This window comes from Garra rufa, chromosome 9 (genome assembly GCF_049309525.1).
Source record: "Garra rufa chromosome 9, GarRuf1.0, whole genome shotgun sequence".
Lineage (NCBI taxonomy): Eukaryota > Metazoa > Chordata > Actinopteri > Cypriniformes > Cyprinidae > Garra > Garra rufa.
Genome location: NC_133369.1, coordinates 13402024 through 13428840, shown reverse-complemented (window position 1 = coordinate 13428840; position 26817 = coordinate 13402024). Strand labels below are relative to the sequence as shown.

At 37.4% G+C, this 26817-nt stretch overlaps 1 protein-coding gene across 1 annotated transcript; it reads left to right on the top strand.

The window, feature by feature from the left end:
- Window positions 1–829: 829 nt before the first annotated feature.
- Window positions 830–25268, top strand: rspo3 (R-spondin 3). The gene is made up of 6 exons (XM_073847338.1): window positions 830–1544; window positions 8834–9028; window positions 9191–9334; window positions 13171–13314; window positions 13396–13575; window positions 24401–25268. The coding sequence occupies exons 1-6, from the start codon at window positions 1451–1453 to the stop codon at window positions 24592–24594; spliced, it is 951 nt and encodes a 316-aa protein (XP_073703439.1). The 5' UTR covers window positions 830–1450; the 3' UTR covers window positions 24595–25268.
- The last annotated feature ends 1549 nt before the right edge of the window (window positions 25269–26817 follow it).

Below are 26817 nucleotides of genomic sequence, written 5' to 3'. Positions count from 1 at the left end.
TTTTCCCCTCTGCACCCATTGTGATTGATGGAGCAGCCACAACAGGGGAAACATTGGTCCACCTCATATTCTTATAAACATCAACACGCTGGTTAAGAAAAGCAGGCCTCCCCGTCCCACTGCCAGACGTGTAAATAAGCTTCCCTGTGGGAGAAGAGGGAACCACTGCGCCGTGCAGCGCTCTCACGTACACCAGTAATCACCACCATTGTTTATGCTCCACAGCGCACACACAAAAATTCAAGGATTTGTCTTTATGTGGCCAGTGCTGCATATCAGCTGAAAATGCATCTCAGACGGGCTAAAACAAAAGCCAGGCACTGTGTTTGCAATTTGTGGCTCTTATAGCACTGACCCCCTCTAGAGGATCACAGTGGAACTTCTTCTATTATCGCAACCATATGTACAGCCTCGAAGAGCAGTTCATTTTACAGAGATGTATTTTGAACATAGGATTCATATCTGGATAATATGGGAAACCTGAAATGTAATATAATGTATTCGAAGTAGATGTAACAAACTTACGAAATATAAAGAAATTAATTAATTTGTTGTTGATTAATCTCCTGGTTATTCTTGGATAAATGCGTTCTATCTATCTTTCTATCATCTATCTATCTATCATCTATATATCTATTTGTTTATCTATCTGTATGTCGGTCAAATTTTTCAACTCATAGAGTTGTTGAGTTTTGGAAAACGCGATATAATGAAAAAAGCGAGTGCTGGTAGCCCGTGGGGTGTCTGACGTGGGGGGCTCGCCCTCTAAATAAACTTTGGAGTTCAGAGAGGGGAAAGAGACGGCAGAGAGCTGAAGTCATCAGTTAGCAGACGAGCACACGAGCTGAGAGCAGACGAGAGAAAGGGAGAGATAGTGAATTGCTCAACCGTGAAACTGAGCTATCGAGATTGAATAGAGAAGAGCGACGTTTCGGCGACTATTTAGAAATAAAGCGCCCAAGTTTCACTGAAAGTTTCCTCGAGATGCTGTGATGAGGATGACGCGAGGACCTCCTACATGTCAGGCTCAATAAATAAAGTAACCTCCACACCTGGACGTGTCGTGCGGAATCACAGTGGGGAATACATACAGTCATTCAGGAAGACAATCCAACTTTATCACCATGCCAGTTTAATTTGATTCCCTCCACCCCATCTTTAAGTTTTGCTTACAGTGCGCTGGATGGAGAACTAACACTTTCATTGTTTCCATGGAATGAGTGGCTCTCTCTTTGGATATCTCACACTGGCACATATGTGGATTGCCTCCAATATGTTACTGCCGAATCGGCCCAGGTGCATTTGGGCCATTGAAAATTCTGTTTCTCTTGCGTGCGAGCACAGCTGGGGCTTCTGCCCGGTTTAGGAATAACATATTGAGCATTGCACAGATCCAAGTGCGATAAGGGACATTGAAATTGACAGGACAAGCATCATTCCCCTGATTACTATGCAATTACAACTGATCTCCATTGTTTTGATCTTGCATTGTATGGAATACACAAACTGTCAGCATCACGGCTCCAGGCACCGGCAACACAAACGTAAGTTCTGCGCGCTGCTGATCTGATGCTTTGCGCACACCTGCACCGTCACTTACACTGCCTGTTTGCTCTTTCTGTGCATCGCTTTTTTTTTTTTTTATAATACTGATTCTGTTAAATACATACTGTGTCACACATTTCGTAATTTTTTCAAAAGAGTTAAAAAGTTTTTTATAAGTTCTTTTGGAAAATGTTGATATGGCATATCAGGTGATAGGATACGGATTAAGGTTCAGGTTTGCAAAATGTTTAGCATTTTTATATTTAATGCATTTATTTATTTCTTGGCTTTTAAGATGCGTCACTGCATATCTAAAACTACTTTTAAAAAAAGGCTACTGTAAAAAGAAAATCAGTGGACTTGACACTCGCAGTCTTTCCTGTGCTTCGGCATATAACCGTATGCAACTGAGAACTAACGCTGTTAAATATTTCTCAGCAGCTGGAAGATCTTTTTTTTATGTATATGCTGTTTTTCATGACAACTGGGGTTATCGCTGTTCTCTCCGTTTATATTTTGTGCCAAAAAGCCTGGGTTGCCAAGTGCGCTGTTTCTCTCAGAATAGTCTACTTTAAAACTGGCGGTGGGTTAATTTTTTATGTAGTGTGAGGGTTTGACGTTTCTTGCCAGTTGTATTTAAATTTATTTTTCCCCCTTTTTAGGTAAGGTGGTTAGCCTAATGTTATTTTATGCAAATAGGCAACTGGCTATGAAAGATTACAGTGAATGCACAGTGAAATAGTGTTTTTGAATTAAATACGTAAAAATATAAAGTAGTAGACTTTATTTAGGTTAGACGCCATGTTTTATTTTATGCTGTTCATTATTTATTAATAATAGGTTGTTTTAATATTTAAAAACAGCTTCTTTTTTTTTCTTTTTTTTGGAAATATAGGCTACATTTTTATAATGTTAGGGTTAGCACAACCACCCATTGAACAGTCTGTACCCCACAGCCTCGTTTTCATTCGTGAAAAATTCAATATACCCTCTACTCTTAATAAGATCCATAGGCTATATAAAATAAAGCAGTGTGGTAGTGCAGTATTGCCCAAGAAACCCACTGTCCAGTTAATTGTATAGCAAACGTTATATAGTATAGTAAATGTAAATCAAACTATTTTATTACTGATTATAAACTTGATATTTTTAAAACTACTTAAGCCTATACAATTTGAAAATTTGAACAACCCATTGAATACACTGGCTTGGTAAAGGGGATCGGTCTTATTGGTGATTAGCCTGGTTTTGTTTGGCGATTGAACTGTCTTTGCCACGAAGACCTGGCAACCCTGCAAACAGCGTAGTGTTGCTTGAGATGAGCCAGTCTCTCGGCTCTCGGTGAAACTGCGACTGTCACTAAAGCGTTATTTTGTTCTTCATTGTTTTGTTTTGATGGCTTAGTTTGAGGAAAATTCACACATGTGTCCCCTGGAAGAAAAAAAAACGCTGCTTAGGCGTCCTAGATAAACTTCTGATGGGAAATGTTACGGTGAGGTAGCTTAGAAGATGTGTGAAAAGTGTTTTTTTTTTTTTTTTGTTTGTTTACTAGACACTTGTGTGGGTTGATTCGGAAACTTAACTTATATCAGCAAGGGACACACTGCTGATTTTTGTAATTCTGTTTTAGGCTACGTTGCAGTTCTTACACTGACGTTACCTTCTGTTAACGAGTACTCTAACGTTTTAGTCTTTTTTTGCTTCACTGTGTCCTGTTCTCATTGTTGTGAATAGTGCGAACATGAAAGTATGAATTTGTACACCATTATTATCCTATACATTCGTTGTGCACTGCTCGTCTAGCATCAATGGCCACTCCAATGTCTTGTTTGGATCGCTCTCTAGTGGCCACTGCATTACGCAGAAAACACTTTGTACTTCGCTTTTTGACTGTTGCTTCTCGCTGAGATATCAGTAAGTTCTGGCAGATGCACAGTGCGTTTCCTGTTTTATTCCAGTCTGCAAAAAAGTTAAGTATACTATATCCTAAAAAAAAGCGTTTAAGTGTAGTCTCACGGCGGACCAGGACCATATAGTTGAGCTGACTGAGCACATAAAATATTAGTATGTTAGTACATGTTAAAAAATTATATAGTAACATTAGAAATTCCTTGTTTCTTTCAAAATACCATTTTAATCAGATGTATTGCTGATGAAGTCAAGGCTGTAACCAGATACTTTTTGTGGGGGACCATGTGTAATTTGGGGGTCATGTCCCCTTCGCTGTCTATGGTGGTTATGGCCCTGGATGAAGTGTTTACATGAATATTTTTGGTTTACGGAGAGGAAAATAAAATTTGGAAAAACTCGGCTTTGAAATAAGCAATTCATGCATGACAGACTCCAGAACTGTGTAATTGAGTATGATTTTTTATTTTAATAAGCAGTGTAATAGGGAAATATGACTTGAAAGGCTCCATTAGAATGAATGCATAAACATGGTCCAAATTAGTTGGTGACAAAGCCAATTAGATGCTACAGAATGGCTTTTGGTATCAGGGAGCCACAGAAATGCCATTGTGGCTTTGTGGCACTCACTGGGTTGTTTCAACTTTGATAGAAAAAAAATGATATTGTGGAATTCAAAATACCAAACCCTTATCCATTTTCCTGTTTAAAACTCAGATGATGCTAGAATTGTGGACTGTGGTCGGGACATTCTCTTCACCATACTAAATATGCGCTCTCATGTGGTGTATGAGAAAAATATGTGTCTAATCAGACTTTGACAGTCAATTAGTTTAGTACACAACTGTTATTTTGATTTTAAAGAGGAGAGTTTGGGGTTATCCTTTTACTCGTTTACTCATTTCAGCATATTTTAGATCACTTTTAGAATATTAAGAGATTATATTAATAAATACACGTGAGCAGGGTCAGATCAACGCTGGATTTGACATTGTGACAGTGAAGTGTGACAAACATGATGACTACCATCCTTTTGAATGCACCAGCCATCATCAGATGCTGCTAATTAACAGACTTAAAACGTTTGTGATGGACAGAAACTTGGGTGAATGACCTGCGACTAATTTATCAGTTCACAGAGTGACCAAACGGTCGTCTGACCTCAAACATTTCCTGTCTTCTGTGTGTGTGTTCTCTGTGTCTCAATGTTGACAAGTAGAAGCCACAAGGCTTTGATTTGCATGTAAAATAGACACCTTTTAAATGCCAAAGAATTTTTAACATCTGATACTTATAACATTGGAAAATCTCCTGTGTGTATGACTGTTTTGGAAGAGTGTTTTGAGAAGTGAATGTAATTGCAGTATAAACCTTTTTGTAATGTGGACATAAAAGGTGAGGTTTGCCATTTAGAAGCCTTACATGTCACTGACAGTATGTAGTAACTTATTTCCTAGTGATTTAAGTCAAGGCTGTGTTTTTTAGAAAATTATCTTTGCTTATGTGTGGCCTCCCCATGTTGTAAATATCCCAGGAAATTAATTGTGTCGGCCTGCTTCACCGACTCAAACCACAAGTCTTTGGGCAATAAGCAAATGCTTTTGTTTAATGTCAATGTCTGAAATTTTGTTATTTAATTAAGTTTTAACTGTGCCGCTTTACCGATAGATTCTGGGAATGCTTGCTTTTGCGGTCGTCGAGTTCGAACCGTGGCGAAGCGATTTCAAACGTTCAGATTTCAGGAGTGCTCGTGTGGTTGTTATGCAAGCTGACCCAAGGGCTGTGGCAGCGCAAGGGCAGGGAGAATTCCTCCGTGTAAAGGGTTCTGTGAATTAGAGCGCTTTGGCAGGAACACATGTGGGCAAATGGACAGCAGTTGTAAAGATTGCTTAGATATGTCAAACAGAATATCCTTGATCTATGGCAATCTGGCGGCCAAGAGTGAACTCTGGGAATCAGGGGAGGGAGACCGAAAAAAACAACAACGATGCCCTCGACCGAGTTCATCTTTATCTATCTATCTTTAAATCTATCTCTCTATCTATCTATCTATCTATCTATCTATCTATCTATCTATCTATCTATCTATCTATCTATCTATCTATCTATCTATCTATCTATCTATCTATCTATCTATCTATCTATCTATCTATCTATCTATCTATCTAAGTCTGTCTTTCTATCTATCTATCTGTGTCTCTCTTTGTCTGTCTATCAGTCTATATAGATTGTCTTGTATTCAGCAAGGATGCATTATATTGATCAAAAGTGATAGTAAAAACATTTATTTAAACAAAATTTGAACTAGGAATACTGGGGAAAAATTTCACAGTTACCACAAAAGCTGTACCCAGTACAACTGTTTTTAATAATATTTTGTAATATTAATGCCAAGTTCTGTCTTGAAAATCTAAAAGGCACAGGCTGATGTGTCCTTACTGCAAACTGATGACATACACAGCGTTAAATTACTTGGCACAAGCTGATTGGTTCATGTTGTATACGCAGCCAATAAGCTTGCTGCTTTACTCTGAAACCCTCCACCTCCCCAGCTACGCTTCTATAGATTTGCTACAGGTTACATTTGCTATTTGTGCAACAGTATGTCTTAAATACTCACAGTACTGTGTTGGCATATGTATTGGCAGTAGCAAGTTCCTGTACTTGCTTTGCAGCAACAACAGCAACAGCGTATCAATTCCGCCAAGACCAAATACATTAACATTGTCATATCTATTACCATGCTAAAATCCTCAGAGAGTTGTCATGTTAGAACTGTTACTCTATTTTTATCAGCTAAATGCAGCCTTGGTGAACATAAGAGACTTCAAAGCTGTTTAAAAAACCTTACTGTTCCCAAACATTTCAATGCTAGTGTGTATATATATTTTAAACAGTGCTGTGTACTATTATATTGCATAGTGGGGCAAAATGGCAAAAGCCATTTTGTAAGTCTGTGCATTACAGTGATGTTCAGAATCGTCTTTTTCTGTACTTTCTCAACCGCTTCCTTATTGTTTAGGTTTAATGATGGTTGTAGAAGTTCTCAATATGTAACATCCTTTCAAGCCATATCATTTCAAATTGCAAAAAAAGTGAAAGTAGAAGCTATTTTTTTAACCTCTCTGAAGTTGAGCTAGACCAATCTTCGTTTTACCCTACCTCACCCTCATCCAGATGCTCTGAGACCGGGTCAGTCCCTTCTAAAATGCCGAGCCTGTAACAATCTGAGACTGACCCTTGAGAGACACCTGGAAGCGATTGACTTCAATCAAAGATCTACCTTGAAGCAGCCAGGGAGCACCTTGCATTTTTCTGCTCTGCCGAATGTAGTAAGGTACTGCACTGTACTATACAGTATGATGCAGTTAGATCAGTGAACGTCTTTTCTTCTCACAGCAACTTTGAACTCAATCACTTTTGACTTCTTCAGTTCCCGAGCCAAAACAACAAGGCCATAGGGCATAGATATTATTCACAATCCCTTGAGCAAAAAAAAAAAAAAAAAAACTGTTCTCTTAAATCCCCTTGAATACAGTCAAGGCTATTTCTCAAAAATATCAAATCTTATGTCCGGAAGGTTGTCAGGCCGTATAACATGTCAGCTCTATAATTTAAAGTAAACCTTATCTTAAGGGATTTGCGAGTGAGAGTGGTTTGTAAATATGTCACTGGGACATTGAGAAACCTCTTCGTCATGCATTTGTGGTGGGCCGTTTCAGAGTGTATTCGCAGCTGGAGGTCTCCAGTGGAGACGAGTTGATTCTGTCTGCTTTTTTGTCACAGTGAGGCCGCTCTGTTTGCGCACTTATGAACACAAAGGCTACTGTGCTGCCGTTTGCGTGCAAACCCCGGTATGCAACGTGTCTCTGTTGATTAGTTTCTCTGCTGGGAGAATCCACAGATGACTGTGCTTCCTGTCGTGTTTATTATTACACTACATTATGGTCACTGTTGTAGCCTTAATTGATGGCTCTGTTCTTTCCTCAGAGAACCTGGAACCATTTAGTTGTACCCACCATTCCTGTTTGCTCTTATAAATGCTGAGAATGCCCAAGTAAATGCCAAGTATGTTTTTTTTTAAATAGATGCTGGCAGAAGAAGCAAAGCTTACAGTTCAGTTTTCTAGCCTTCGCAAAAATTTGGATTGCTAAGTGTTATATTAAGGCATTATATCTTACTGAAATGACATTTTTGCATGTATAATTGGCACTTTTTATTCAGTAAGGAAGTGCACAGAGGACAGGAAATGGAGAGAAGGGAGTTTTCGCATTCTGGTAGCATTGCACATACAGTATGAGTACCACAAAACAGTTTGTTTTTACATGCCATTTATTAGTGGGTTTATCTGAAATATATTACTTCACAACAAGTCATTACTCCAGTCTTTAGTGTCCTTCAAAAATAATTCTAATATGCTGATTTGCTGCTCAAGAATTTTGGTGCTTCTTATTATTACCAATGTTGAAAACAATTCTCTGACGTTCAAAAAAGCAGCATTTATTTGATATAGAACTGATTTGTAACATTATGTCAATGTTTTGGCAAACTTAAATCTGGGCTCTTTACTATGGGTAAGTAAAGTAAAGTCAGCCAGTCAGGTTAGAACTAACCAGAACTGCAAGTTATTCCTTACATACAGTTAATATTGTAGCTGTGTACATGTATGTTTTCCAAATACTGCTGCAATGAAAGACCTAGGTTTCACACTCATAAATACACTCTGTTTTTCCCAGACATGTCTTGGAAAAATCCTGGCCTAAAATATCTGGGTTTTGGCTTTGTTTCCCAACTGTTTTCATGCTTGCCTAAGATAATGACTGAAAAATAGTTAAAAATAGACCAATAGTGTGCTGGCATTGTACATCAGACTATGATGGCTTGTAGAAAGGTAGGATCTACAGAAAACAGTCAAAGCAATGCAAATACTTGTACATATAATGTACAAGGACTGTAGAGAGCATATCAAAACTCTTAAAAATAAAGGTTGTTTATTGGCATTAGTGGTTCTATGAAGACCCTTGAGCATCCATGGAACCTTCCAAATGCAGAAAACGTTTTTTATAGTCCAAAAATGTTCTTTAAAATGGTTCTTTTAGGCACTGTTCACTGAAAGGGGAAACAAAAATGGTTCTTCTATGGCATCACTGCAAAAACACCCCTTTTGGAACCTTTATTTTTAAGAGTGAATAGGAAAGCAAAGCCAAAACCCAAAAATTTTACGCAAATTAAAAAACCTAGCCAGAACATGCTGAGGAAAAAGAGGACATATGGTCCCTCGTATATCCATTACGCTTCTTAGATCTTTGCATTAGCATACATAATTTCTTAAGCGCACATGTTGTTTGATCCTAAAGTAAAATTGATGTTTCTACCACAGAGGGTTCAGGGGTGAGCTCCCAGGGATGCCAGGGAGGCTGTCAGACCTGCTCGGTTTACAATGGCTGTCTGACCTGCAAACCCAAGCTTTTTATTCACCTGGAGAGGGACGGGATGAGGCAGATCGGAGTGTGCCTGGCCTCCTGCCCTAATGGTTTCTATGGCACCCGTTCCCCCGACCGGAACGACTGCATAAGTAAGACACATGTTTTACCTCAGCCTCTCCTTGAAATATTTACAGTACAGACGTCTTTATGTCTTAGTTACAGTAATAAAGCTACGGACTTTGACGTGTATACTACAGTATTCCCTTCTCAGTTCAGGCAATGTGGTAATGAGTGCGTAACCTGTCTTCCAGAGTGTGGGTCAGAGTGCGACTCGTGCTTTAACAGGAACTTCTGCCTGCGCTGCAGAGCGGGCTCCTACTTGCACAAGGGCAAGTGCATGGAGAGCTGTCCAGATGGGCTGGTGCCCAGTGATACCAAGAAAGAGTGTGTCCCTGGTGAGTGCCCAGTTTACAGTCACAGATATGATGGACTAGTTTTTAGCATCCTTTTTATGCAGCTGACCACCAGTGTTGGGAATGCTACTTTAAAACTGTAGTTTGCCAGACTACAAACTACTGTAATCATAATTCCAAGTGCAGTCAAGCTACTGTTTTGCAAAAGTAGTTAGCTGCAATATGAGCTAAGTAGCTAAAAACACTGAAGTTACTTACTGTATGGGGAAATATATTATAAAAATATATATCTGGTATAATTTATAATTTAATTAGTGCTGTATTTTTTTATGGCATCCAAACAATTCGTTTTTTTTTTTTTAATAAATAAAAATAAATACGGTAACAGAAAAAATATAAATCTACTAAAAAACACCCATTTACACAACTGAGGTGAAAATATAGTACATAGTACTGTGATATGAACTGGTGAATAATTTTTTGTTAATCGATTTCTTTAAATGGACTGATTCATTAGAATGAATCAGACTTTCAAAAACTATATATGACTGACAGAATCATCTGAATGAATCAGTTCACTAGAATGAGGACCATCTGAATTAGAAAGAGGTCTAACTGAATGAAATGAATCACTAACTTTCAAAAGCTACATATTCAATTAAAGATTGTCCAAATGAACTGATTCACTAGAATGAATCAGAGTTCTAAAAACTACATATGACAGAGAGGATTATCCGAATGAACCTGTTCACTAAAATGAATCAAATTATTAAAAGCTACACATTAGAGAGAATATCATCTGAATGAACTGATTCACAAGAATGAATTAGACTTTTCGCTGCTACATATTATACAAAGGGCAGTCTGAATAAACTGATTTATTAGAATGATTTAGGCCGCGATCACACCGAACGCGTTTTAGCAGTTGGAGGCGCCTCTTTTGAATGGTTTTCTGTTGGCAGTGAGCGTTCTGCGCGCCGCTTATGCGCACCGGGCGCCTCGCGTTTTCGCCGCCTGCTGCGCCTCGTGTTTTTGCAGAAGCGCTCTGAGCGCCTGAAGTTGAAAAAAAATCAACTCTGAGCGGAAAAACGCCCAACGTCATTCGCGTTCTTTTCCATTGACCAATCGAATGAATGGAGAGGCGGGCCTTCTGTTGTGGTGATGAAAGTTTACCGTTGCTTAAAAAGTCCGGAGACTGCAAGAAATAGAGGAGAAACCTTTGGTGTCTATCGTGGGTAACCCGGAGCTGTATTATTTAGGCTTTCTGCTAATATGACAGTTTACTTAACAGCAAAAAACTAAGATTTTAAAGCGCTCGCGCTATAATCCTTTGATTTGACTGACAGGACAGCTGTTTTGGTCGTTGCTTAGCAACATAAAAAAACCGCAGCACACTGCTCTTTTATTAAAAGTCACCAAACAAGGCAGTGCTGTGCGCCTCGCGTTTTTAGAACTAAAAGACGCGTTCGGTGTGATCGGGGCCTTAGAGTTCCAAAAACTACTTATGACAGAAAGAACCATCTGAATGAACCAGTTCACTAGAATGAGGACCATCGGAATTAGAAACTGAATGAAATGAATCACTAAAATGAATCAGACTTTTAAAAGCTACATATTCAATTAAAGACTGTTCAAATGAACTGATTTGTTAGAATTACAGAGAGTGACGTCTGAATGAATCAAATTATTAAAAGCTACACATAGACAGAGTGACATCTGAATAAACTGATTCACTAGAATGAATCGTAGTTCCAAAAACTGCATATGACAGAGAGGATTATTTGAATGAATCAGTTTTCTAGAATGAATCAAATTATTAAAAGCTACACATAGACAGAGTGACATCTGAATAAACTGATTCACTAGAATGAATCATAGTTCCAAAAACTGCATATGACAGAGAGGATTATTTGAATGAATCAATTTTCTAGAATGAATCAAATTTTTAAAAGCTATACAGTAGAGAGAGTGACATCTGAATGAATCAGTTCACTAGAATGAATCAAATTGTTAAAAGCTATACGTTAGAGGAAGTGGCGTCTGAATGAACTGATTCTAGGGATGTAATGGTATCAAAACTTCACGGTACGGTAATACCTCGATGTGAATGTCACGATACGGTATTTATTGAATCATTTACAGGAAAAACAAAACTAATGAAGAGACTCGAAAAAAGTACCAGAAGTGCTTATTAAACAGTTTACATGAACACTGAACATATCAATGGCATACAAATTAGCCATCTACCACTTTGAAACAGGAACTTCAATTTTAATAACAAAAAATTATTAAACCATGTAAAAAAATAAATAAATAAAGTTTCAATTTAGTATTCTTGAAAACTCAGAAAAAATAAAAATAGCAGCCTACTTATTGCAGCTGGCCCATGTGCTGAATGAGTATTTGAGAACAATCACCTCATTCACTCACACACTCACTTATTCAGACAGAGACAGGTTTTTTTTTAAAGGAAAATTAGCATATTAACATTATCTGGTAAAAGCTGGGATCTCTGGGCATTTACAATGTCCCCTGCAACAGAAAAACCCCTCTCACTTGGGACCAGAGTATGTGAGCGGAGTGGAGCGGCAACAATTTCCTCTCCGCGCTCTGTGCATTCAATAATCGCTCCGCTCCAGCTTCCAAGATAATAACATCAGCATTAAAAGAGTATAATTGCTGCTTTATGCAGTGCAAAGTTTGTAATGAAAATAAAAATACATTTTCGTCAGTTATTTTACTTATGGATCGCTGCATTTCTTACAGATTTCTGCTCATTCGAAATCGGATACCATTACATTTGTTTTAATGCATTAACAGAGTGATTGCGTGTGAATAAGTGCTGTACCTGTTTAAATGATGCTTTCACCTGAAAATATTAAGTATCTAGAAAGAACAAACTTGCGAACTATAATTTACCGCTCGTATGATGTCCATTGCCGTCATCATAGCCTTCACATTATTTCTGATTTGAGTGATCCATCTCTATCAAGCGAAATATGTTTAGCATGTGAATTCCTGCTTAATATGCAGTTATATTACGGACCGTTGGCATGAATTGTTCTCATGACGGAGCGGTGGTGGAGCGGTCTTGGAGCGAGTTAAAACCACGACGCTCCGACTTTTCAAACATCCGCTCCTCCCTCCATTCAGAATCACACCGCTCCACTCCGCTCACATACTCTGAGACCGCAAAGGATGATGGCCACGCCTGGGCTGATGGGAATTGTAGTTCCCGCTACCTCCCGTTCGCTCCATTCGCCTGAGCAAACTTTTCTCAGAAGACCTATCGTTTTATCGAGTCATGCGACCACGGTAGTATCGAAAAAATTTGCTATTGCGGTACGACGGTATTTACAATACTGTTACATCCCTAACTGATTCACAAAAATGAATCAGAGTTTCAAAAACTGCATATGACAGAGAGGATTATCTGAATAAACCAATTCATTAGAATGAATCAAATTTTGACATCTGAATGAACCGATTCAATAGAATGAATAGACTTTCTGCTACTACATATTAGAAAAAGGGCAGTCTGAATGAACCAATTCACTAGAATGACTACACCTAAAAGCTCCATATTAGAGAAAAATCTAGATTAACTGATTCACTGACTTTTCAAATTCATTTGAATGGTCATCTCTTCAATTTTCCAACTCTTTCCAATACCAAATATGAGATAGGATCATTTTGGTGAGCATGTTTGATTTGATTTCCTCAGCCTGTGAAAGTAAAAAAAAAAAAGTCAGTTTGTTAAAAATACCTGAACTACTGTCACGCTACTGAAAAATGTTGTCTAGTTAGTAGCATGCTATTTTAGATTAGTTACTCCCCAGTACTTATTGTGAAACTGTGTGTGTGTGATGGTTTTACAGCATGTCCTGCAGACTGCGAGTCCTGTCAGAACAGTGACACATGTACGAGGTGTGCGCCGGGACACTTCTTACTGCATGGGCAATGTCATCACGTCTGTCCAGACAAGTTTGAGCCCAATGACTCAATGGAGTGCATCCCTACAGGTTAGTCTCTAACATAACACCTGCTTTCAAGATACAGTGCTGTATGTGTGTGGCTTTACTAACTTGTTAACTGTGTTTTAGTGCATTGTGAAGTGGGTGAGTGGAGCGAATGGGGCCCCTGCTCACGCTCAGGTAAAACCTGTGGCTTCAGATGGGGCGAAGAAACAAGGACCAGGAAGGTCCTACAAAATCCTTCTCCAATGGGGAGCCAGTGCCCTGTGACTTCTGAAAAGAAGGAATGCTTTGTTAAAAGGAGAAGATGTAAGTGGCCAACATAATTATTGATAAACTGTAAGTCTGATCACTTAGAGGAGTAAAAAGCTGTGTGATTTGAGGTATCATGAGGTTGAGGATGAGGTTTGCATCAAAAAATTTGCACAAAACCCTAACCCTAAGTACGAAAAATAATAATCGTGATGCTTGACTTGGAGTGAATGGAATTGCCAGTAGGCTGTTGTACAGTTTCCACTGTTTAAGTACTAAAAACATTGACTCATTTTATTATCATATAAATGCTTGTTTTGTACCGTCTGGATTATAATTATAAATGTAAGAGCCAGAAATATTTCCCAACTGATGCAAAACAAATACATGGAGCAGTTTCAAAGATCTGTGCAGTTGTAAGCTTAACCATATTTGGACAGTTATGTTTTGAATGTTTATTTGTGTAGTGGTATTTGTTGGACATTGCTGCTTTATGACAGACGACAGGCCAACTCGACGCTCCATCGCTCTCCACCTCATAAACACTCAGTGCAGAGAGAGGGAACAGAGAAAAATAAGGGGGTGGAGATTTGCATGTGAACTTTTTAGACCCCAAAGAACAATAATATGGATTGATCTCACTCACAAATGCAACAGAAAAACACACAAACACACAAAAACAAAACATGTCAAATGTCACTCTGTTCCAAAAGTTCTCCAGGCAACATTTTAAAGAATCATATGCAATATTTTTAATGTTCTTATGCTCATAAAGGCTGCATTTATTTAATCAAAACTCCAGAAAAAAACAGTAATATTGTGAAATATTATTTTAATGTAAAATAACTGTTATTTATATGAATATATTTTAAAATCTAATTTATTCCTGTGATGCAAAGCTGAATTACTCCAGTCTCAGCGTCTAATGCTAAATTTTCATCAGTGTTGAAAACCGCTGTGCTAATTAATATTTTTTTGGAACCTGTAATACTTTTTTCAGGATTCTTTAATAAATAAAAACTTCATTTACAGCATTTATTTAAAATAGAAATCTTTTCTATATAAACTACCATTTTTCAAATTAATTAATACTTTTATTCTCCAAAGATGTGTTAAATTGATAAAAGGTGATAGAGAAGTTTTATATTGTTAGAAAAGATTTCTATTTTGAATAAATTCTGCTCTTAACTTTTTATTCGGCTTAGAATCCTAAAAAAGGTACTGTATCACAAGTCCCCCAAAAAATTAAGCAGCACAACTTTTTCCAACATTGATAATAAAAGTAATAAATCCACATATTAAAATGATTTCTGAAGGGTCATGTGAGACTGAAAACTGGAGTAATGGCTGATGAACATTTAGCTTTGCATCAAGGGAATAAATTATATTGTGAAATATATTAAAATAGAAAACCATAATTTTAAACTGTAATTTTTTTTTACAATATTACTGTTTTTTAGTAAAGTAAATACAGGCTTGATGAGCATAAAAGAATTCTTTAAAAAACTATAAAATCCCAATCCCAAATTTTTAAATGGCATAGTATATTTGCAACTCATCTTTCATTCAGCTCCTCTTTGCCTAAGTCCAGAAAAGCGTTTTGTTCCATGTTACGTCTAAGTGAGGAGTGTTGTATTGATCCGCTGGGGGCCACGGGTGAGGGGTGCGTTTTGTACACTGCAGGCTCGGTTATCAACCTCACCCCCGCTTGTGATTACCCAGCTGCCCCAACTCCTGGAACATCAACTGCACGCTAATTATCTGCCGGGGTTCTGTCCTGTCCGTGTTTATGTTCCACATACACCAGCAGGGTCAGTGGTCCGACCCCCGCCAACTCAAAGTAATCCCAAGCCGCCCACTGACACTGATACATCCTCCTTGTCCGCCCCCCACTCCTGATACACAAACACATGCAACTGCTTTACTTGTTGTTACCCCAGCCAAATCCCTCTCCATTCTTCTCCCGTTACTTGTCATTTGTTTTTCTTTCGTGTTCTCCCTCTGACTAATCCTGACCTTTTTCTTACACAGCTTGTCCAAACGCAGCCCTGCGTCTGGCCCCCCTCCTTTCCCTTTCAGGCTCTATGACTCTAAATTCAACTCCTAGTGTCAACAAGTGCTCTCTTGTTTCTGCTTTTTTTTCTTTAAAGTTGATAATATATATATTTGGGGTCAGTTTAAAGAAAAAAAATTCAGCAAGGTTGGATTGAACTGAATGACAGTAAATGTAATATAATGTTACAAAAGATGTTCTTTTGATGGTTTTAAAAAATGCTGTTCTTTTGAATTTTTATTCATATTTTTTATAAGTAAATAAAAAAAAAAAAATGTGACCCTAGACCACAAAACCAGTCTTAAGTAGCACAGGTATATTTGTAGCAATAGCCAAATTGTGTGGGTCAAAATTATCGATTTTTTAATGCCAAAAATTATATTAAGATATTAAGTAAAGATCATGTTCCATGAAGATATTACGTATATTTTCTACTGTAAATAACTTTTTTATTAGTAATATGCATTGCTAAGAACTTCATTTGGACAACTTTAAAGGCAATTTTCTCAATATTTAGATTTTTTGCACCCTCAGATTCCAGATTTTCAAATAGTTGTATCTCGACCAAATATTGTTCTATTCTAACAAACCTTACATCAATGGAAAGCTTATTTATTCAGCTTGTGTATTTCAAGAAAATGACTCTTATAACTGGTTTTGTGGTCCAGGGTCACATCAGTCAATCAATCAATCAATCAATACATTTTTTTATTTCAATTTATTACTTGACCAAAAAAATCAGCATATTAGAGTGATTTCTGAAGGATCATGTGCCACTAAAGCCTAAAATAATGGCTGCTGAAAATTCAGATTTGCCATCACAAGAATAAAATACATTTTAAAACAGAAAATTGTTATTTTAAATTGTAATAAAATTTGACAATATTACTATTTTTACTGTATTTTTGATCAAATAAAAGGCACTTTGGTAAGACTTTTTTTTTTTTTTAATTAACAGATTTTACTCATGCAAACTTTTCTGTAAGGGTTAGGTTTAGGTGGTTAAAAATATTGTTTGATCAGAATAAAAACAATAGAAGTCTATGGAAAGTCCCCACAAAGAAATGACAAAAACATTGTGTTTGTGCGTGCATGCTTATCTAAGAGCAGGAACTGGCAACCCAACATCGTTGCTTTGTGTGTAGCTCAACTGTCCACTGAACTTGTCTCTGCCCTGCACACTAGCACCAACCTCCCTAAGGGAGAGCAGCTATACTGGGCCTTCAAAGCCCAGGCATTCCTCCTGTGGGACGAGCCAGAGCCCTTAATCCTCGCCTGGCTCCTGGCAAAAGCCCCCGGACGACAGCACGCCTGCCGGGAGGATGTGACCCCCTCCACTTTACCCTACCCCACCCCCAGGGTTCATTAATGAAATTGTGCCCCACTGCACCGACATCATATCCCATTTCAACCATCTCCACCTCTGTGTCCTTAACAGCAGCAGACTGGGACGATTTGGGTTGTCAGGGTTGATTTTAGAGCGTTTCACCTTTTACTGACTGTGCAGCAGTTATGCCCCCCACTCTTCCATCTGTCCTGACACACTTTTCAACTTCTCATCTCCCTCCTCTTCTAAGATCTCCTCCTCTTCTCCTCTCTCAATCACTCTTTCAAGAATAATATATAATCAGAGCCAGATGACTCCTCATTTCACCTATGTCGAAACATCTAGATAGACACAACTATGAGACAAATTCGTTCCAAACCATTCCGGGCTTGCAACATATCTTAGAGGAGGATAGAACTGCAATGCATTGATTCACCCAGAAATCACCCATTATCATGAGGCTATTTTTAGCTGTAGATAGAGCACCTGTAAATTTGTGCATTGATTTAACTTTAATTGGAAGCCCTTTTTTAAAAGAAATTTGTACTTTTATTTAGCAGAATGTATTTGACTCATCAAAAGATGCTCAATAATTATAAAACATTTCGATTTCAATATTTCAAATATTTCAATATCAGAATTGCGAGTTTCTTGCAATTCTGACTTAATAACTCACAATTATGAGTTTACATTATATCTCACAATTCTGACTTTATAACTCCCAATTATGAGTATATATCACAAAGTTCTGAGAAAAAAGTCAGAATTGCGAGTTTATATCTTGCAATTCTGATATAACTCACAGTTACGAGTATACAGTATATCTCACAATTCTGACTTTATAACTCGCAATTGCAAGTTTATATCACACAATTCTGCCTTCATTTCTCAGAATTGCCACTTTATATCTCACAATTCTGATTTTATAACTCGCAATTGTGAGTTTATATCTTCAAATTTTAATAAAAAAGTCAGAATAGCAAGTTTATATCACACAATTCTGCCTCTATTTCTCAGAATTGCCAGTTTATATCTCACAATTCTGACTTTATAACTCGCAATTGTGAGTTTATATCTTCAAATTTTAAGAAAAAAGTCAGAATAGCAAGTTTGTATCACGCAATTCTGAGGAAAAAAACTAGCAGCTGCAAGAAAGAAGGTCTGAATTGTGGGATAAAAAGTCCAATTACCTTTTTAAATTTTTTATTCATTGGCGGAAACATGCTACCATGAAATAGAGATCAGTTATTTTCAATTTTCAAGTAGTACTATTTTAACTGTATTTTTGATCAAATAAATGTTGCCTTGGTGAGCATACGAGACTTTAGGTGTGAAACTAAATCTCAGCTTTCATGTTTTGTCATTTTGTAAGAAATTAAAACAAATACTGTTTTGGGGTTCTCTAATGTGTCGTGACAAATCGCTGTAGCGCCTCAGTTCAAACGTAAAACGATCATCTCCTCCTCTTTACTAGTTAGATGAAATGAACATGAATGAACATCAGAAGGTATCTTGTTTTAACCGTGGAAAGTTGTCAATACACACTATTATTCAAGTTCAAGTCCACAGACGTTAAACTACTCTTCTGTCTGGTTTGTTTGTCAGACAGAAGTGGCAGATTTAGCGTTATGATTTGGTCAGATCGCCTGTCAATCAAACTCCCTGCGAAGGGTCAATTATGAGTTTATATCTCACAATGTGACTTTTAATTTTAAACTTCTATCTACTTTTTAAGATTTTAAATGTACCCAGAGGCAGAAACAGGCTTCCATATCTAAAGGAACATCTAAATCCTTTATCTATAAATAAAGGAAAGAAAAATCACAAGAGATCACTTTGATATCTCAGTTGTTTCCCTTGTATAGCAATGAGATTAAATGAAGAACAAATGGAGACCTTCCAGTTTAGTATTTACAGTTTGCTCTAATCTACAGTAATCTCAAATCAGTCTCCTGGGGAGTTCAAGAGAGAACAATTTCTCAAACACTGCTCAACATATGCAAGATCAAAAGTCAAAGCTTTCAGTATCAATATTTTCAATCATATTCCTGCACACTGTATTTATACTGTAAGACATAAATTGTCTTATTCATGTCAAAATTGACTAACTTGTGCCTGAGTTTGTGAATGAGCAACTTCTGAGCCATCCCGTTTTCCTCAAGGACTGCATCTGCTTCGCCAGTGGTGACCAGATGCTCAAGAACATGTTCCATCTCTGAGGAAAACGCTTGTATCCAAATTGTCGCATGACAGTTTACTGAACAACTTGACAGCCCTCCAGCTCTGAAAGGGTGGCAGTAAACATATCCAAAATAATCACCACAAAGCTCCAGTCATGTTTCGCCTTGGTTTATGGGAAAGGCAGAGGATTACGCCTAATCCATTGATCTCCAAATCGTTACGACAAAGACAACAGTGTACGCAGAGGGAACTTCCTGTGTTTAAAGAGACGGGACGGCGAGAGGGGAGGTGACGACAGCGAGTGAAATGTGTGTGTGTTTTGATCGGTCAGACACCGTACATGAGTCAGCCCGTTCACAATGCGCAGTGCAATCACAACAGATTCAAGCCTGCGAGAGGTTTGGAGGAAATTTTGCTTCACTCTCTTAAACTAGTTTCTGTCACAACGCAGTCGTGCATCCTCATGTGCGATTTCGAGAGCCAGGCCTCTCCAGGACCCCAGGAATGTGTGGGTCAGTGTGGGTTGCAGTGGGCAGGGAGTCTGGCTGATTAATAGAGCCCGCTTTAGGAGGGGGAAGCGGGGGAGAGCTGGTTGTCCACCTCAGCGCTTTTCCGATCCTCATCCGTGCCCCACCGATAAGCCTCTGACAATAATGGAAATTGGCTAGCTGTGAGCGTTGAGCAACGGCGAGATAAAGTAATATTAACACAACTTTTATTTTAAGTCTTTCTATTTTGGATGAGCTTATCGGTCGTTCGCTTATTCTGGTGTCAAACGTTCAGCTGGGTGGCTTCACCTTGGTTGCTCATCTTGACAGTTTTATTCCAAAGAGACATGCTATACACTAATTTCAGGAACCGTGTTCTTGGAAGAAACTGGACTGGTTGCTCAAGAGCACAATGCTGATAAAGTTCCCTGACTCTGCAATGGACGGGTCGCCCCCACCTTTTTGCATTTCTACCATCTAAAGCCTGGAATAGGGCCTACACTACATGACTTTTGCCCCGATTTTCCCGCTGATTTACAGTCTGAAGAGGTTAACTTTAGTTGCTGAAAAATCTGAGCCAGCCTGCAGATTTGACTTGACAGATTCCACAGAAAATTACATAGTGTATGATGGTCACAAACTCAGATTTTTTTTAAGCTTCAGACTCTGGTTCCACTCAGTCTGAGGATATCAAACATGTTTCATGTTTGATGTTTTCAAGCGATTTGTCAAGCATCTTCTAGCAACAAGGTGCACATTTCTGTGTGAATTTGTTGTGATCGGAATGACTTTAAAGATTCACTGAAGTGCTTTGAAACACACTGCGTTATTCTATATGTTTAAGTAATTTCAACTGAAACAGGAAGAGATATCAAGCAGTCCCACCTCCTTTTTTAAATAGCCAATAGTATTTTGTTTATATCACAGCTTGGGCCAGAGCAATTGAGCTCGGTAAAGCCACATGTGTCAGCGAATGACAGCCACAATCTCATTCATATCGCAATAGAATATAGCATTCTGTGTAGAATTCAAATGGATTTGATGCATTTTATGGTCTGCGCAGATTTGCGCATATGATCCACTCTGTGCTATCATGTCTGGACTGGAGAAGACTGTGTGTGCGCTGCGGCGGTTCGTGTGACACAGCGCAAAACCAGACTTCTTTCGCCCCAATGGAAAGTATATTTACACTGTCTGAATAGTTCCCTATCCCCTATATAGTACACTATATAGTGCAACTCTGTGAACAAAGGACCAGTTTCAGCCACAGCTTCAGTGTTTATTTATAGTGTAGGGGGCGGGATGCATCAGATTCTAGAGAGTGTTTGATTGGACAAAAAGTTTGATGAGAAGCTGAAGTGCAGTGTGATGTCATCAAAATCGTTAATTCGTATTAGCGGAAGTTAGAGGCTGTAAGGTTTAAATGCTTATATCTCCTAAATGCAAATTTTGTCACCGTTAAAGCACACTAGCCTATAGATAACCTTAAGGCTAACACATTCATACTAAATAAACAAAAAAAAATTAAATTTGATTTCATGGGGACTTTAATGTCTGCTGTTTGTGATCCTCAGTCGTGTAGTGTATGATGGCCAGTTTTCCTCTGTTACTATTTACAAAGATTCCTAGTGTTTTAAAAATCTGTACAGATTTTAAAAGTCGTGTAGTGTATTCTAGCCTTAATTCACACAGAAATGAAAATGCTGTCAACTGAAACAGGAAGACATATCAAGCAGTCCCACCTCCTTTTTTTAAATAGCCAATAGTGTTTTGTTTATACCACAGCTTCTGTACAACGACACTTAGTGACAAACCTTGTCAAAAAAGGCCCAAAACGCTTCTATCTGAAAGAATAAAGGCTAGTTAACACCAAGAGCGATAACTATAATGCTAACTATATTAACGTCCACACCAACACACTGTAACATTCTGTTTATTATAAGCACACATTGTAGTTTTGTTGTCTGTAACATTAAATGCTTGAGTTCTTAAAGGAGAAGTTCACTTCCAGAACATTTACAGATAATGTACTCACCCCCTTGTCATCCAAGATGTTCATGTCTTTCTTTCTTCAGTCGTAAAGAAATTATGTTTTTTGAGAAAAACATTTCAGGATTTTTCTCCATATGGTGAACTTCTGTGATGGCTGCAAGTTTGAACTCCCAAAATGCAGTTTAAATGCAGCTTCAAAGGGCTCTAAGCAATATTTTTAACCTCAAATGATTGTCTTGTTTAGCTCTGCGTGTACTTTGTCTATTCCGGTTCAAGACAGTTAGGGTATGTTGAAAAACTCCCATCTCATTTTCTCCTCCAACTTTGAATCGTCCTGCATTGCTGCGGAAGTTCCGACCAAGTGTTTACAAAGCGAACCTCCAAAGAAGATCAAATGCCCTTTACAATAAAAGGTAAAACAGCAATGTAGGACGATTTTGTAGTTGGAGGAGAAAATGAGATTGGAGTTTTTCGACATACCCTAACTGTCTTGAACAGGAATACACAGTTCACGCAGAGCTAGACAAGATGAGTATTCGAGGTTAAAAAGTATATAAATTGTATTTTTTTTTTTTTTTTAATAGAAAATAACCGATTGCTTCGCTAGATAAGACCCTTCTTTCTCAGCTAGGATTGTTTAGAGCCCCTTGAAGCCCCCTGAAGGGCAACCATAGAACTCCACAATATGGCGAAAAATTAAATATTTCCCTCAAAAAACAGTTCTTTAAGACTGAAGAAAGAAAGAATTAGTAGTTTGAATTAGCTTTTAGTTGTACATTTTATACTTTTGTTATGTTTTGACATTTTATCGGTTTTTATTATTATATTACTTTATGATGTTTTGGTTCACCAAAAACATCATACAGCTTTGAAATAAAATGAGGGTGAGAAAATAACAGAATTCTCATAACAGAATCAAATGAAAAAATGAGTTGTACGAGACTGTCATCTTGTGGTAGGCCAGACGCAACCAATCACACAATGCACCAGATGGTTTTGCTGTTTCACAACTTTATAAATGGGTCTTCAACCTGGACTCAATCAGACTCTTTAATAATCTATGAAAAATTCTTTCAAATGGAAGTGATGATTGCCGAAGGGACGTCTCCCAACCAAAACAGCTGAAAATTAAGAACAATGGTCATCTTAGGTTGAATGAGTAATGCCATCTGGAGCTGGAGAGAGATGAGGGATGATGGGAAAATCACTAAAGGCTGATTAATAGAATGATAGAATGATTCAACACGCCTGCACGACAAATAAATCAGCCCAGATGCCTGCCAAACTCTCACTGGTCAGCGTGATATTATTCGTAGTGTGTGTGTGTACTTCTTCCTGTTACAATACTTTCACTTATCCCAGAATAATGTGCAAAAACACTGTAAGTAGTTTTCCCAAAATGTGTAAACATTGTGGTGCTTGAAAACATTATTCATAAACATCCCAGACAACCCAACTCAAACAGTAAGCGTTAGCATGTACAGTTGAGGTCAAAAGTTTACATACACCTTGCAGAATCTGCAAAATGTTAATTTTAACTAAATAAGAGATCATACAAAAATCATGCTATTTTTTATTTAGTACTCACCTGAATTAGATATTTCACATAAAATAAGTTTACATATAGTCCATAAGAAAAAAATAATAGTTGAATTTATAAAAATGACCCTGTTCAAAAGTTTACATACACAATTCTTAATACTGTGTTGTTACCTGAATAATCCACAGCTGTGTCTTTTGTTTTGTTTTGTTTTGTGATAATTATTTATGAGTCTCTTGTTTGTCCTGAACAGTTAAACTGCCGGCTGTTCTTCAGAAAAATTCTTTAGGTCCCACAAATTCTTTGGTTTTTCAGCATTTTTGTGTAATTGTGAACCATTTCCAACATTGACTGTATAATTTTGAGATCCATCTTTTCACACTGAGAACAACTGAGGGACTGATATGCAACTATTACAAAAGGTTGAAACGCTCACTGATGCTTCAGAAAGAAAAATGATGCATTAATAGCCAGAGGTGAAAACTTTTGAACAGAATGAAGATGTGTAGATGTTTCTTATTCCTCTTGTTTTGTTAAAATAATTAACGTTTTGTTAAAATAATTAACATTTTGCAGATTCTGCAAGGTGTGTGTAAACTTTTGACCACAACTGTAACATATTTTATTATGTTATGTTTTGTTAAGAAGTCTTTTATACTCACAAATGCTGTATTTATTTGTTTACAAAATGGAAAATATGCACATGAGGCTAGAGAGTCGGACTTGTAACCCAAAGGTTGCAGGTTCGAGTCTCAGGTCCGGCAGGGATTGTAGGTGGGGAGAGTGAAGCTGCAGCGCTCTCTCCACCCTCAATACCACGACTGAGGTGAGTCCCTTGAGCAAGGCACCGAACCCCCAACTGCTCCCCGGGCTCCCGTGTGTGTGTTCACTACTGTGTGTGTGCACTTGGATGGGTTAAATGCAGAGCACAAATTCCTAGTATGGGTCACCATACTTGGCCTCACGTCACCTCCTTTCCTCCTTTCCTTTTTTTAAAATGTAATTTATTCTTGTGATGGCAAATCTGAATTTTCAGTAGCATTTTCAGTGTCACATGATACTTCAGAAATTAAATAATATGCTCATTTGGTAACCGTTTGTAATGTCTTTACTGTCACGTTTGTTCAATTCAATGCATCCTCCTTCAAAACCAGTAATTTACCTCAAATTATGCATTTTTTTGCAAAGACCTGTACTGTTACTTCTCTCTCAGTGATTTCTACCTGGTGGATGAAAAAACACTATATTTACTTGAATAACTGTTGCAAAATGCCTCACACTTTTGCTGTTTATCCTCTCAGGTAAGCCGAAAGGTCAGCGACGGGGAGAGAAGAAAAAACGTTTCAACCTGCAGGAGAAAGAGAACACAGAGGTCCGTCGAGAGAGGAAGAGAGAACGAGAGAAGGAGACGATCAACCGAGAGGATTCAGAAAGCCGGAATAAAACAGAGCACCGTCGCCGGAGGGACCAGAGCAGAGACGCTGGAACAGTATAAAGAGATGCTGCTCCTCACTGCTCCTCTGCCTTTCTTTCCCCTATCAGTCCATGTCACCCCCTCACCCTCTTAACCCCTCGCCGAGGGGGTGTTGCTGCTACCTGTATAATTTAAACGTATACTGTATATGCACATGAGAGAGGGGGCGCTCGTCATCCACACCATTGCAGACATCGAGGACGCCCCGTAAACTTCAGAGGGCACCCTTTACCCCCCTAACGCCCGGTCTGGTTCTGGATTGAGGCTGAACTGTGTAACGTGGGGGCCGGGCATGTTCGATGATCCGTGGAATGGTTTTTTTTTTAAAGGGGGTCCAGGTACAGCACTGTATCATGGTTTGAATGTAGGTTTTTGAGACATTAAAGTAGAGTTGTTGTATAAACGTCTGTATTTTTTTGGGCTGAGTAAATTAAAAATGAGCATGCTTACTGCCACCGCGGACATTGCCTGCAGCCAGAGGCTGAGAGACTGCATGTTGGCTAACGAACTGGCTTTCTTCGTACTGGATGAGCAACAACACTCTCGCTGCGACGTTTTAGTAACTTGGGTTCATTTTTCTCCGAACGAAGTGTTGATTTGCCTGTCTGTATAAACAGGATCCGAGCTTTCCATTGAGGCCAGCTGACCAGAAATCAAAAGCACCTGTATGTCAAATAAACAATACTGAGTTTGTATTCGTTTGTAATTTATTGTCTCAACAAGCATAAATATACAACAAACACAGCAGCAGCTTAGCCATTAATGTTATATATCACTGTTTCAAGATTTTTTTTTTTTTTTTTTTTTTGAGAATTTATCCACATTTAAAGACAGTAACATCTGCACCTCAATTTCTCTATTAATACACAAATAGATCGCTTGGAATAATTAATAGATGAAAATACAGTAAAAACAGTTAATTGTTTTAAGAACTTTATAGTTTTTTTTAAAGAACTTTTCTATTTACACTACCAGTCAAAAGTTTTTGAACAGTAATATTTTTAAAGTTTTTAAAGAAGTCTCTTCTGCTCACCAAGCCTGCATTTATTCGATTCAAAGTACAGCAAAAACAGTACATTTTTGAAATATTTTTTACTATTTAAAATAACTTTTTTCTATTTGAATATATTTTAAAATATAATTTATTCCTGTGATTTCAAAGCTGGATTTTTAGCATCATTACTCCAGTCACATGATCCTTCAGAAATCATTCTAATATTCTGATTTGCTGCTCAAAAGAACATTTTTATTATTATTATTATTATTATTATTATTATTATTATTATGTTAAAAACATCTGAGTAGAATTTTTTCATGTGTCTTTGATTAATAGAATGTTGAATAGATCTGAAATTTAAATATTTTGTAACATTATGAATGTCTTTATCATCACTTTTGATCAATTTAATGCATCCTTGCTAAATAAAAGTATTCATCTCAGCTTTTTATTTCAGTTAAATGCTGATCTTTGGATCTTTCTATTCATCAAAGAATCCTGAAAAAACTGTTTTAAATATTGATATTAATAATAATAAAAAATGTTTCTTGAAGAACAAATCAGCATATTAGAATGATTTCTGAAGGATCATGTGACACTGAAGACAGGAGTAATGATGCTGAAAACTTAGCTTTGATCACAGGAATAAATTACATTTTAAAATACATTCTAATAGAAAGCAGTTATTTTAAACAGTAAAAAATATTTCACTGTATTTTGGATCAAATAAATGCAGGGTTGGTCAGCATTTAAAATATTACAAATATTAGTTTGAAAAACTTTTGAGTGGTCGTGTAAATATATTTCAAAATATAAAAGTTCACAGAACATTATTAGGCAGCAAAAATGGTTTTCAAAACAGATAATAATGTAAAATGTTTATTTAGCACCAAATCAGCATATTACAATTATTTCTGAAGGATATTGACTTTCTTTATTTTGAATGACTAAAAATTCTGCTTTGCCACCACAGAAATAAATTACATTTTAAAGTATATTCACATAAAAAGCAGTTATTTGAAATTGTAATAATACCGTACAATATCACTAATTTTACAGTATTTTTTATCAGATTACTGCAGCCTTGGTGAACATAAGCTGTCTTTTAAAAACATAAACAAATCTTGATTATTCCAAACCTTTGACTGGTAGTGTATACATGTATAAATAACAAAATTATGATTTGTGTTTATACTGTTACACAACACTTTTCTAGAATGCTACAAAATTACCTCAACAATAACAAG

Coding starts and splice junctions, on each gene's coding strand:
- rspo3 (XM_073847338.1), top strand. CDS start 1,451: ATGCAATTACAACTGATCTCCATTGTTTTGATCTTGCATTGTATGGAA. Junction 9,029..9,190: donor CGACCGGAACGACTGCATAA/GTAAGACACATG, acceptor CCTGTCTTCCAG/AGTGTGGGTCAGAGTGCGAC. Junction 9,335..13,170: donor CAAGAAAGAGTGTGTCCCTG/GTGAGTGCCCAG, acceptor ATGGTTTTACAG/CATGTCCTGCAGACTGCGAG.